Here is a 13,230-nt window from a genome sequence, read left to right as displayed (position 1 = left end):
TCCCTTTTTCTAGGGGTTGTCACAGCATATCTTTTCCATTTCACCCTGTTCTCTGCATCTTCATCTTCTACTCTGACTCCAACTATCTGCATGTCCTCCCTCACTGCATCCCCATATCTCCTCATTGGCCTTCCTCTTTGTCTCCTACCTGGTAGCTCCATCTCTAACATTCTTCTACCAATGTATCCGCTGTCCCTCCTCCACACATGTCCAAACCATCTCAATCTGGCTTCTCTGGCTTTTTCTCCAAAGAAGTCTGTGTTGTCCCTCTAATGACCTTATTCATGATCCTGTCCACCCTTGTCACTCCTACAGAGAATCTTAGAATCTTTAATTCTGCCACCTCCAGATCTGCCTCCTGTCTTAAAATAGAATAGAATGCCCTAATTGTCATTATACTTAGAGTCCAACGAAATTGTAGCGGTTCCTAATACAGTGCAAAAAGCAGTATCTGTGCAAAAAAAAAAAAAAAGACAAATTATATACAGAGATCTAAGTAAAAATATACATGGAGGTAGGTGTTGACACATATTGCACATGTATGTTGTCCAGCGGAATGGACAATTGCATGTTATGGAAATTGCACATATAACAAGGTAATGTACAGCTTATTATGACAGTGATACAGTTGTAGCCTGAGGGAGTCTGGTCAGTGCATATGGGAGTTCAGGGTAGTTACAGCTTTAGGGAAGAAGCTGTTCTTGAATCTATTTGTCCTTGTTTTAACCCACCTGTAGTGCCTTCCAGAGGGAAACAGGTCAAACAGGTCATAGCCAGGGTGTGAGCTGTCTTTGATAATAGTATTGGCTCTGCTAAGGCAGTGGGAGGCAGTGGTAAATATCCATCAGGGAGGGTAGAGGACAGCCAATGATCCTTTGTGCTGTCTTTACAACTCTCTGCAGCCTTTCCCTGTCTGCAGCAGTGCAGCTGCCAAACCAAACTGTGATGCAGTATGTCAGCAGGCTCTCAATGGAGGAGCGGTAGAAAGACAGCAGCAGGTTGGTGCTGAAGTTGTGCTTCCTGAGGACTCTCAGGAAGTGAATGCACTGCTGAGCCTTCTTGGTGATGGAGGTGATATTTTCTGACAGGAGATGTCAGAGGAGATGTGGACATCCAGAAACCTGAATGTGTGGACCATCTCCACGTGCTTGTCATTGATGTAGAGGGGGGCTGGGTCAATGTTGTGCTTCCTGAAGTCGATTATGATCTCTCTGCCTCCTTCCCCGGTGGGGAGAGAGAGACAAGACAACACTCATTGCTATGACACTGTAAATTGTATTATTGTTTACTGTATAGGTGGTAAGCAATATTTGTACAGTATGTTTATAGCTTAGGAAGGAATAGAAATGTGCAAAAAGAAGTTTTATTTCACTTTTAATTAAATAAATGCCTTTTTAAACAATGCCAGTTCCAAATCCGAATAAATGGTGAGGTTTGCGTTAGGATGGGTATCTGGTGTTAAACCTTTGGACAAATCAAATATGAGTATTCCAAAAACTTTTTCCATACTGGATCGGTCGGGGCCCGTCAAAAACGACGCCAGTCAACAGATCTGTTGACCTACAGATAACTAGTGGAAATTGGACTACTGTTGGTCGAAGACAAAGAAGAAGAGGAGGGCGATCAATTTGGCGAAAAAGAGATAAGATGAAGGATAGAAGTGTTGGTATTAAGTTTGGAACTCTGAATGTAGGTACTTACAGGGAAAGGTAGAGAACTTGCTGATATGATGGAGAGAAGTGCATTTAGGAGACCAGGTGGAAGGGCAGCAATGCTAGAAACATTGGAGGAGGCTACAAACTATTTTACCATGGTTCAGGTGGGAAGAGAAATTAAGTAGGGGTGATCCTAAAGGAAGAATATGCAAGAAAGGTGGTGGAGGTGAAACGAGAGGTTGATGTGTGTGAAGGTAGAAATAGAAGGAGTGATGATGAATGTTGTTAGTGGTTATGTGTCCCACATGTGAGCTGTGAGTTGGAAGAAAAAGTTCTGGAATGAGCTGGATTGGAGCTGATTGGAGCAGACTTTAATGGTGATGGGCAGGTTTGGCGTTAGGGATAGAAACTTGGAAGTACAAGCAGTGATAGATTTCGCAAAGAGAATGGAAATGGCTGTGGTAAACACCTATTTCTAAAAGAAAGAGGAACACAGGGTGACTTACAAGAGTGTGGGCAAGTCCACACAGATGAGTTGTATAGATTGGCAGAGAAATCAAACTGGGATGTGCAGCAGGTGAGGTTGGACAGAGATTGGAATGTAATCACAAGATGGAAAGAGTACTTTGAGGAGTTGTTGAATGAGTAGCCAGAAACTATTAGGAAGAAGATAGATCAGATTAGAAAGGATGAAGTAAGAAAAGCTATGAAGAGGATGAAGAGTGGAAAGTTAGTTGGTTCTGATGACATACCATTGGAAGTATGGAAGTGCTTAGGGGAAGTGGTGGTAGATTTTCTGAATGGGTTATTCAACATAATTTAAGAGACAGACTAGATGCCTGATGAGTGGAAGAAAAGTGTTCTGGTGCCAATTTATAAGAAGTGTGATGTGCAGAGTTGGAACAACTACAGAGTGATAAAGTTGATGAGTCCTACAATTAACATTTGAGTTCACTGAAAGAGCCGTTGAAGGTGAGGTGTGCTATTGGAAGGACAGATGACTTCAAGGTGGAGGTGGGACTACATCAAGGATTGGCCCTGAGCCCCTTCTTGTTTGATATGGTGATGGACAGATTGACAGATGAAGTCAGACGTGAGTCCCCATGGACTATGTTGTTTGCAAATGACATTGTGATCTGTAGTGAGAGTAGGCAGCAGCTAGAAGAGAACCTAGAGAGGAGGAGGTTTGCACTAGAAAGAAGAGGAATGAAGGTCAGTCACAGCAAGACAGAGAACATGTGTGTAAACAAAACAGTGAAGTTATAAGGAGCAGAGGTGGTGAAGGTGCAGGAGTTTAGGTAATTAGGATCAACCGTTCAGAGCAGAGGAGACTGTAGAAGAGAGGTGAAGAATAGAGTGCAGGCATGATGGAATAGCTGGAGAAAAGTGTCAAGAGTGATCTGTGATAGAAGAGTGTCAGCTAAGGTGAAGGGAAAGGTTTACAAGACGGTTGTGAGACCAGTTATGATGTATGGTTTAGAGACACTAGCAATAGGCAGAAGACAGAAGGCAGAGCTGGAGGTGGCAGAGTTAAAGATGCTAAGATTCACTCTAGGAGTGACATGTACAGGACCAAGAATGAGGTCGTTAAAGGAACACAGACAGGAAGGTTTTGAGAAAAGGTTAGAGATGCTAGATTGAGATTGTTTGGACATGTAAAAAGGAGGGACAGTGGATACATTGTTAGGAGAATGCTTGAGATGCAGCTACCAGGTAGAAGACAAAGAGAAAGGCCAATGAGGAGATTTATGGATGAGGGAGGACATGCAGATAGTTGGAGTCAGAGTAGAAGATACAGAGAACAGGGTAAAATGGAAAACAATGATACGCAGTGACAAGCCCTGAAAAAAAAGGGGACAAAGCCGAAAGGAAAAGAAGAAGAAGCCGCAGAGTTCAAAGTGTGTGAAAAAAGTAGTGTATATTGTATTATATTGTTGTAGTCGTAGCACAATTGTGTAGTTGTAGCACAGAGAAAAGACAGAATAGACTTTGGACCTAAAGACAGCAATGCACTATGTTAGACACAGCAGCAGTTTTATTAAACAGTGACTCAGGGGAAATATGCCAGAAGACATTCATTATGATGCACACATTCTTCATGTCCTGTGCATAATGTGCAGCTCTCAGATTTACAATGATATTTTTAAAGACACTAATATAGGCTATGGATGAGGAAAGAGTTGAGGAATAAGACAGCTGTACAGTAAAGGACCTTCCCATTTGTGGCTGCTGTAAATCCAGACAGTGGGTGAATATGACAATTGTGGTGGGACAATGAAAGACAAATGGTGTAAGCTCTACAGTATGTGATTTAAAACCCAGGTAGTGCATCCATTGGGACCACAGAACCACAGCCACCTGTCTACGCTCTACCTTAACAGTGCTTCTCAAACCTTTTTCTGCTGCTTTTATAAAATGTAATTAAATTTAAGTTAATTCACCCCACTGGCTCTATAGGGGACCCATCCCCTACTTCGTGTACTACAATATGCACAATCAGGTAAAGTCATGTAAATGTTTTTACTGTCATAAAACATGTACTTAACGTGGAATGACATTAACGTGCTTTACATGAAGAGATTAAGATTTGTACGAATCAAGTAACGGTGCTGATCCACACTAAGAGATATTCAAGTGTGGGTTACAAATGTAAATGTGATCCTCCAAGAGCAAAACCATGTTCAATGAATGGATGCTAAATTTAGGGACTGAAAGGTGTATCAATGTGTAAGGAACATGAACTTTGAGTTAGGGTCTGTGGTCCCGCTGCTCTGGTTTCTTGTGCTCTATTTCTCTGTGCAATAACTCTAACCACGACAACATGTGCAATAACCACGTCAATATGTGCAATAACCTATGTCCCTGTGTGTGCGTATGTTCCAATCCCGTGTTATGTTTTGCCCCGGTGTTTCTACAAGTTCTTACTCCGTGTGTTAATGCTCTTATCTGTGCTGTACTTAGATGTCCCTATCTTGTACTTAGATGTCCTTATCTTGTGTCGCACTACTCCTGCACTGCCTGCACTGCACTGTTCTATTCCCCCTTTCTCCCTCTATTTCTTACCTTATTCCCTGTAGTAGTATCGCATGCTGCTAGCACTGTGTGTTCTATGTTACCCCAGCGAGTCTACGGTCCCCCCATCCCAAGCATTTCATTGCATTGTAGACCATGTGTTGAAAGTGCATATGACAAATAAACCCGATCTTGAATCTTGAATCTTGAATCTTGTACTGTGGAGAATTATGAAGTGCTGCACCTCTAAACTGCAACATCACAGCAATAACACAACCGAAATAAAAGATTTATTTTGGCAACAGACCACAAACAGTTCCTAAAAATACAGAGAATTTATTCGAAGCTTATATGACATGCATTACCATCAGGGCCTAACACATTAATCTGTCCTTTTAAAAAAATGCAGGGGTTAAAAAATTATTCAATGCTATTGAATGATAATTATTTGTTTCAGCAGGTTGTGAAATAAAACAGAGATCACCCATGAAGCTCCTAAAGTAGGTCAAACCTGCACAAATACGTCTAAATAAAATAACAATAGACAGATTAAATTAGCCACATCATTGTAAAGCGTGTGAAAAAAAGTAGTGGCTTATAGTCCTTAAATTACGATAGATAGATAGATAGATAGATAGATAGATAGATAGATAGATAGATAGATAGATAGATAGATAGATAGATAGATAGATAGATAAACATATAGACAGCTGGTCTTTGTAGTAAAACTTAAAAAAAATAGTTACAATAAACCGAATGAAAAACAACTGATAATAACGTTTTTCGCTGCTCCTGTACAAATCTGTCCCTGTTTTCAAAAACATCCCCATGAGCTCTCATCTCTAAGGAAATCAGTGCAACCTTCTAACTAATGTAGCCATGGCGACTATTTCCCAAATGAGCTAGGTGACCTTCAGTGAATGCATTCAGGAGAAAATGCAAGCAGATTATTACTCATTCAGTCCGGACATATCTACAGTATTTCATAGCTAATAAATCACGTTTACAGTACAACTGACCTTTAACTTGTGTTGTTCAAATTATCAGTAAAAGCCAAGACATGCAATTATTAACATTAAGTCTAAAGGGTTCCCAGAAATTCCCACGAGTTTTTATAAGGTCTCTAATCTCTTTGTTCCCTATGGAATTCAAATGTGCTATATGACTTAAAAACAGTAACATTTGATTCTTAACAGAGCCAGTATTTTAGCTCTGGGGCATTAACACACAGTTAGTATCTTATTTTATAGTGACTTGTCGTTGCAAACACACTGCTTCAAAGAGCTGGCTCTTTTGAATGACGGGAGACAGCTCGCGTAAGGACTTGAGCCGGCTCTTTTTTTTTTTTTTTACTTTTCTCTTTAGGAGAAGTACCTGCAGGCACTGCGAGTGTATGTGCATGCTATGCAACCAATCAATCATGTGAGGACTGACAAGGATCATACCACCAAGCACGGAGGGGCGGGGGTAGCACTGCTGAGGTGGTGATAGGAGGAGGGGGAGGGAGAGACGTGCTGAAGGAGAGAGGGTGAAGACGAGAAAGAAGTGTGATGCAAAGATTAGTAAAAACAGAAAAAAAGTAGTATTTAGATGCATTTTGACACTTGTGACAACATGAAAGCACAGTGTAGAATTTGTAAAGTCAAGCAGGGTCCACAAATAACTTCTGAGAACTGTGCATCCAGAGGTTCAGTTGAAAGAAAAAAGCAACTACTGCAACAGTTGCTCCTGATACTGCTACGGTTACTACTGCTGCTGCTGATACTACCCCCATACATCAGGTACACGACTAACTAAAACACAGACCTCTATAAGCCAATTTATATCTAAAGCAATAACCAGTACAACAGAACAGAACTAATGAAGAATTGTCTAAAATGATTGTGAATGATTTCAAACCCTTCTCAATTGTGGAGGACAAAGGGTTTAGAAGTTTCATACAGGCTCTCAAGCCAACGTATGTCCCTCGAAGTAGGAAAACACTCTCTCAACAAATCAATCCAAGACTGTATAGAGAACGCGCCTCAACTGCAGTTTGTCTTACAACTGATTGCTGGACATCAAGAACCACCACCTTTTTCAGTGTCACATTATATCGTCATTGTTACATGTCACTTTATAGAAAATTATAGAACAGTGTCCTGTCTTAATTTTATCAACAGACACATTTCAGAGAACTTGGCAGAGGAGCTGCTAAGAGTGGCAAAGGAGTGGCAAATTGAAAACAAAGTTGTTTGCTGTGTTAGTGACCATGCAGCTAACACAACCAAAGCCATTAAAATCCTGAAATGGAAACTGTAAATGCAATTGGCTACAGCAATTTATTGAAATTTAAGTGATATATGTTCAAATACAAATCACAAGTCAAAGTCAGTAAAGGCATAAGTGGTAAAATGGAGAGCCGTTTGGAAGCCGAAAGAGGCTCTTCTTGGTGAGCTGAGCAACATGATCCAGCTCACTAAAAGAGCTAAAATTCCCATCACTATTATGTTACCCTAACAATTTAACATGCTATTGCCCTTGCTGGAATTCAATTTTCAACTTTCCTAATGTCTTCACTTTTTGGCTACCTAATCAGAAATAAACTTGTACCAAGGGTTTTTCTGAGCCTGGCCTGACATTATATTACAGATTACCATTACTGTAAGTTTCAGTAAAGGTTAACCACACAATTATAATAAGGCATTTGAGCTCTAATTGTGAAATTTGAACTAAATGTGACCCAAGCTTTTACCAGTTATTAACCCCTGTGTGCAGTCAAATGTATAGCGTTTTAAATGCACCTGAACTCTGTGACAATTATGACCTTATTATCTTCTATCTTCTTATCTGTTTCACATTTGTTATTTGTTACTAACCACACTGACAGCCGCTAGGGGGCACTCTAGGCTTGTGGACCAGTATCAGCTACTCTTGTACCACTGAAAATTTACATGTTTGTTATTTTCACACTGATAGCCTCTAGAGGGCACTCTGGCTGGCTGGTGAGACCTATACTCCGGAGCAACTTATATATGTTTTTGTGGACTCATACTGAGGAGGAATAGTCCAGAAAATACAGTAATCATGATTAATTTAAAGCTACCCTGTGAATTATCAAATGTAAAGGTTTAACTGTTTGCCTAAAACAATAGTTAGTTCTATGTACTATAAAATCAAAGAGTGTGACAATGAGAGCATGAAAAGGAATAATTAATCTACAAACAAAACCAGTAAATGAAACACATTGATCTTTTCGCATATCACATATAAATGATTCAGTGCTGTTTAGCGCTCTGTACATGCGAAAGGAATAACATATTTGGTTGTCTATAAATACACACACGTTTGCACACAAATATATCAGTTCTCTCTAGATAATGAAATGTCAAAGAGCTCATTTGACTGAAGAAAAAAAATTGCAGTTTACAGTCAACAAGCAGAGGCCCTATATGATCTGCTTCTCATTTTACCATGTGAAATTTAAACTGCAACTTCAATAGATAGGTTCATTCAGATCATTTCGAGCATCTTGTTGTCATTAGAAAAACAACAAAGCAAAGCTTGATGGCCCATATCAGATCTTACTTGCACACATTAGAACAGACTCTGATGATGATGATGGTAATGTTCTTGTAAAGTACACCACATAATCTGAAGAGATCAACTAATGGCTTTGTAATGAGAGCAATCAAACCCATTCCTCTGTTCTATTTCTTCCCATGGGTTTGCAATGACCATCTCCATCTCCTGTAACAGACATACATACATTCTTGGGCTGATTTACAAGCTACGTAAATCCAACAGCGATATGAAGTCAAGTCATGAGTCACGCAGTCTGGAACTGCTAGACCAATAGACTAATGTTTTCACCAGTAATAGCTCCACACACCCAGCGGTCTAGCTCAGAAAGAGGAAAAACCAGTTGCCTCATTCATCATGAGCATCAAATCCCAAGTCATTGGAAGTGGATTTCAGCAGTCACATTCATTACAAGAAAGATTATTTTACTGAAAAAGCCATAAAAACAAATCAAAGGAGTACACAGTAAGATTGTTGCAGTAAAATTAATTTAAATTGGAGGCTATAAAAAATGGAAAAACAAACCAAAAGGTTTTATCAATTTCTTTGTTATCAACCTACTTTAATCTCTTATTTACTTTTTGAAATAGTAAAAACAGAAGCGATAAAAGTTAACAATTTATAAATAAGGATTTAGAATTATTAAACATATTATATATGAATTGTGGGTTTTTTTTACTCACAGGAACAGAAAATTGTATTTACATACTTTACATACTTTGATGTTTGGGTACTGATTAATCTTGCTCATGACCTACCAGTGCTCCCTACTGGTAGATCCCAATCTACTTATTGGGTACCCCTGTTTTCAATTATGACATGAGTGAAATCTTTTTCAACATAGCACGTTTGAACAAGATGTGGTTTTCCCGATTGCACACCTGTTTGCACTCAACAACGTGCAGAACCGCAGCTTATCAATTGTTCATGCACTAGAACACAGACAGGGCTTTTCAATCCCATGACCAGAGCAAGAGTTCAGAGATGTATGGAGAAGGCAGGTCTTTTGATGAAGTTTTTCGTTCACCGCGCAGTCGCATATGTGAACACGCCTCAAGGGCTCAGTCACTTGCTTGGTAGCTAAGAGGCAAAATCTCTCTCTCTTTCTCTCTCTTACACAACCATTCGTGTAGACACGGACACAACACACACACACTATGATGCCTTGTTTAGTTTGTGTCTCAACTACTATCATTAATGTGATAGGCTTGTGTTAATAAATTTGATTATTTTTTGTTTGTCTGTGTTGTTACTTTATTCATTGAAGCCACCCAATTTGTCAAGAACTCAGGAAAAATCATTCAGATATTTAATTGTTTGTGAATACTATTGATTGTAGTATATTTGTAATACTTTAAGTAATACATTATTACTATATTAGTAGGATAACATATTAATTAAAGATAACTTTATTGAGACTGATTTGTGTTATTGATTTGAGACTGGTTAATAACACGAGTGCTCCCAAGCAGCACTTAACCCATTGCACCTACATTATGATAACAAGCCTCGTACAGTGGTTTGTCCAGATAAAAATATACATGTTATCAGGTTCGCAACAGTATTTAAATTTGTGGGGGTGTGGGTGGGGGAGAAGGGATACCTGCCTGTTCGCTCTGATAAGAAACCCCAGTGTTGTCTTATCAGACAACACTGGGATACAATCTTGTATTTCTAGATCTCTCAACTAAATGTACTGCTGGAAAATAAAATCACCCATTTGGGTTTATGTAAGGAGGAATATATGTGTACTTTTTTTTTGTTTTTTAACCTACAATATACTCTCTAATTATAGCTTATTTTTTAAAAAAATAATTGTTACATTGTTGTTATTGTTACCTTACATATTTCACTCTCAATGTAGTGCTTATGCAAATGAAAATATTTCTATATGAATATGAGTTATTCTTCATACCCTTGAGAACTGATATTTACAGTACTGTCAAGCTATGAGATCTTTACAACACCATGCTTGTGACAAGGTCAGACCTTGCAGCATCGTCTGTAAACCTCACACATCATGCATGACAAATTACCTTTTGGGTTTTCCTTAAGTATAAGTCTCTTTAATCCATTGTTACTGGACAAAACTTGACTATCCGGCACAACATGTCAGAAGAATAACATTTTAATTCACCTCCTCATCTTTCAAAGCCTCAATAAGTCACAGAGCCTGTCGGAGGAAACCTTTTCAATACATCTTCCATTTCTGTACAAATAAACACTAACACTACTCACCAAGACCCAGATAAGGGGCTCGTATAAACATAATTATCGCCTCTGTCTGCTTCTCAGTCTCTGATGCATTTAAAAACATCAGGGAATGTCACAGGCACAGAATTTATTACTCATGACTCGTTTTATTACCCCTGACCAATTTCTTTAACCAAGCCACATAATGTGAGCTGATCCCTGCTAATGAAAAGTTTGCTATTGAGTCAGCAAAGAGGTAATGGGCAAAGTCTGAAAACACATTTTACATCTACAGAATTAAACCCATACAGTATTTTGCCATTGTGTAGCAGCCCATGCAGTGTTTCAGTGATTACAGCAGTGACTGTAGTTATATATAGCCACACGCCCAATAGCAGCTCCTGCCTCACTCTCCAGCACGCTTGGGGTCGAATGACATAGCCGGGGGGGTTATGCTTCATACTGCCTAAAAACCTTACAGGCAGTAGCAGTCACCGGAGGAGGAGAAGGACTGGCTGGAGAAAAATCAAGCATTAAATAGAGCACAGAGTGAAAGTGCTTTGGCTGTGCTTCCACAGTATGCTGCTGATGGAACCCAATGTCCAGACTGAGCTTGGGTTTTTTTTTTCTCTGTCTATATAGCTGTAGATGTTGTTGTTGTTGTTGTTGTTCTGACATTTTTTTCCACCCACAGATTCCAAATTTTGACAGTCCAACGGTAGAGCGGATATTAGAAGAATGCCATTTCCCCATCATAAGATGCTCCAGATTCCTGCCGAGGTCTCACACAAGCCTTGAGCAGCGCCAAAGCTGGGGACTAGATTGTAACACATTTGGGTGATGGGTTTTTACCTTGGGGCTGCCGGACCTTGCACATAACTAGTTTCTCCAGCAATGTCTAATGTCCTGAGAGGAAAAAGATGTCTTCTCCTATTTACGAGAACGACATGCCTCTGTAGTGTATAGTTGTCCGTCACAATTAGGAACATGTTTTGATTAGCCGACTTGCAGCTAATGCTTGATTGTTGAATTCTGCAAGGAAAGCCTGTTACTTGCTGCGGTGCAACAAGACGAAATGAAAACACAATCTTTTTACAACGTAAATACAAATCCATATTATATATATATATAATATATGTTCGGTAAATCATTGTTATTTCTAAATTTAAATCGTGTTTGCTGTTTGCATCAATGTGGAGAGCTTTGAAATGGAAAATCTTTTTTACATATTTTTTTTTCATCTTTGTTATGAACCACTGAGCATCCCACTCAAAGCGGTGAAAACTTTTTCATTCTCTTGTCCAAAGCTACCCCATTACAATATAAAAATACAAAAATGAATTATTACATGTTCCAATTAAGCAGTGACAAAAAAGAAAAGAAAACCCCTATATATCTGGAAAATATATATTAAAAGAGACTTTGAAGCACATTCAGGAGATATGTCTATTCTTTATTTGTACATCACACCAGACACAGCAGGAAGCTAATTCAGAGTCTCTCTGTGATGGTATAATTATAACAAGAGGATGCGTTAATGAAAAACTAGTTATCTCTTCACACAAAAAAAGATTAGGTATCGAGTTCCCTTTTTTATCCAGATCATACTGTCTACAGGATAAAAAAAAGTCTTATCTACTTTGTCAAGCACAATTTGGACCAAATCATGTCAGTAATGAATCTTTTTTCACATTGTACTAATTATATTGATGCTTCTACATTTTATACTTAAGGCATCAGAAAAATGTAATTTACACCAAATAAAATGGTTAAAAGTGTTTTCAGCCAGTGGGGATCCTCTGTACTGCAATATTCAAACTACGGGTGTTTGACTTTCATTCCGCAGCCCCTATTTTTATTATCTTGCGACATGATGTGCACGGAATAATCTTCAGCACTGTTATTGTGAACAATCTGTCATGATAGGCTGGGATAACATGAATTCCAGCAGTGACACAAGTTTTGCTCTATTAATGACAGGTAGAAGTTTTTGCAAAACCACAGTGAGAATAGAAATTAAAACACGACACGCCCGCCCCAATGTATCATTGGCAATAAAATATGACAAATACAAGCCCTGTTCACCACTACTACAAATATAAGTGTGTGAGGCTGTAGTGTTGAAATTTCAGAATTTGATTTAGTCTGTTGCTACCAGTTATCCTGTGTAAAAATGGCATTTGTTTGGATTTATGTGTATTAATTATCCTGGAGCAGATGTGAAAAGTGCCAGGATGATCTTTGAGGCTCACATGCCCAAGTATCCCCTGTTTTACCTGAATGGGCTGCTATGAAACAATTTCAGCACAATTTTTACCAGAGTAGATGCAGAATAGATGCTCTAGTCCTGCACAGCACATTACAGAGTCACTTCCAACTGTGCTCTCATCACTCCTCCCCTGCCTCCATCGCACTTCAATCTCTGCTTTTTGGGCTTCACTGCCATGTGACTGTTCTGAACTGTGACTTCCTGTCTGTCCGTCTGCCGGCCTGTTTCTCAGTAGGTCAGACACACAGCGTACTGTCCACCATGGATTTGCTGACTGCATACCACTTACATCTGACTAGAAATGTGTAGAATGACGAAAAAATGAACGCAAACATCACGCCTTTTGACAGAAACTTGGACCAACAAAAGTCACTTAAGCCAGAGAGCTGAGGTGACCTTCTCAGATTTCATTTCACCCGGTCCTTCTCTCTCTCTCCCTCTCATTTGCCAGAACAAGTGAGTAATTACAGCAGAAACATTTCCCCACACGCCCAGGCTGTCTGTCTGCAAGAGCTACTTTAAGCAGGCAGGCTTCAGCAG

At 39.3% G+C, this 13,230-nt stretch overlaps 2 protein-coding genes across 2 annotated transcripts in view; both read right to left on the bottom strand.

Annotated features, from left to right (window-relative positions):
* Positions 1-13,230, bottom strand: part of pde4d (phosphodiesterase 4D, cAMP-specific) — a 209,987-nt gene that overhangs the window by 184,053 nt on the left and 12,704 nt on the right. The window lies entirely within an intron of this gene.
* LOC112486464 (uncharacterized) overlaps positions 813-13,230 on the bottom strand; it is a 16,329-nt gene continuing 3,911 nt past the window's right edge. The window contains exon 2 of the mRNA XM_025053132.1: positions 813-1,081. Within this exon, the coding sequence (XP_024908900.1) occupies positions 813-1,081 (269 nt within the window). The remainder of the gene's footprint in view (positions 1,082-13,230) is intronic.

This window comes from Cynoglossus semilaevis, chromosome Z, assembly GCF_000523025.1.
Source record: "Cynoglossus semilaevis isolate Cse_v1.0 chromosome Z, Cse_v1.0, whole genome shotgun sequence".
NCBI classification, from domain to species: Eukaryota; Metazoa; Chordata; class Actinopteri; order Pleuronectiformes; family Cynoglossidae; genus Cynoglossus; species Cynoglossus semilaevis.
The sequence above is the reverse complement of the archived record's forward strand: the minus strand, read 5'-3'. Positions and strand labels throughout refer to the sequence as shown.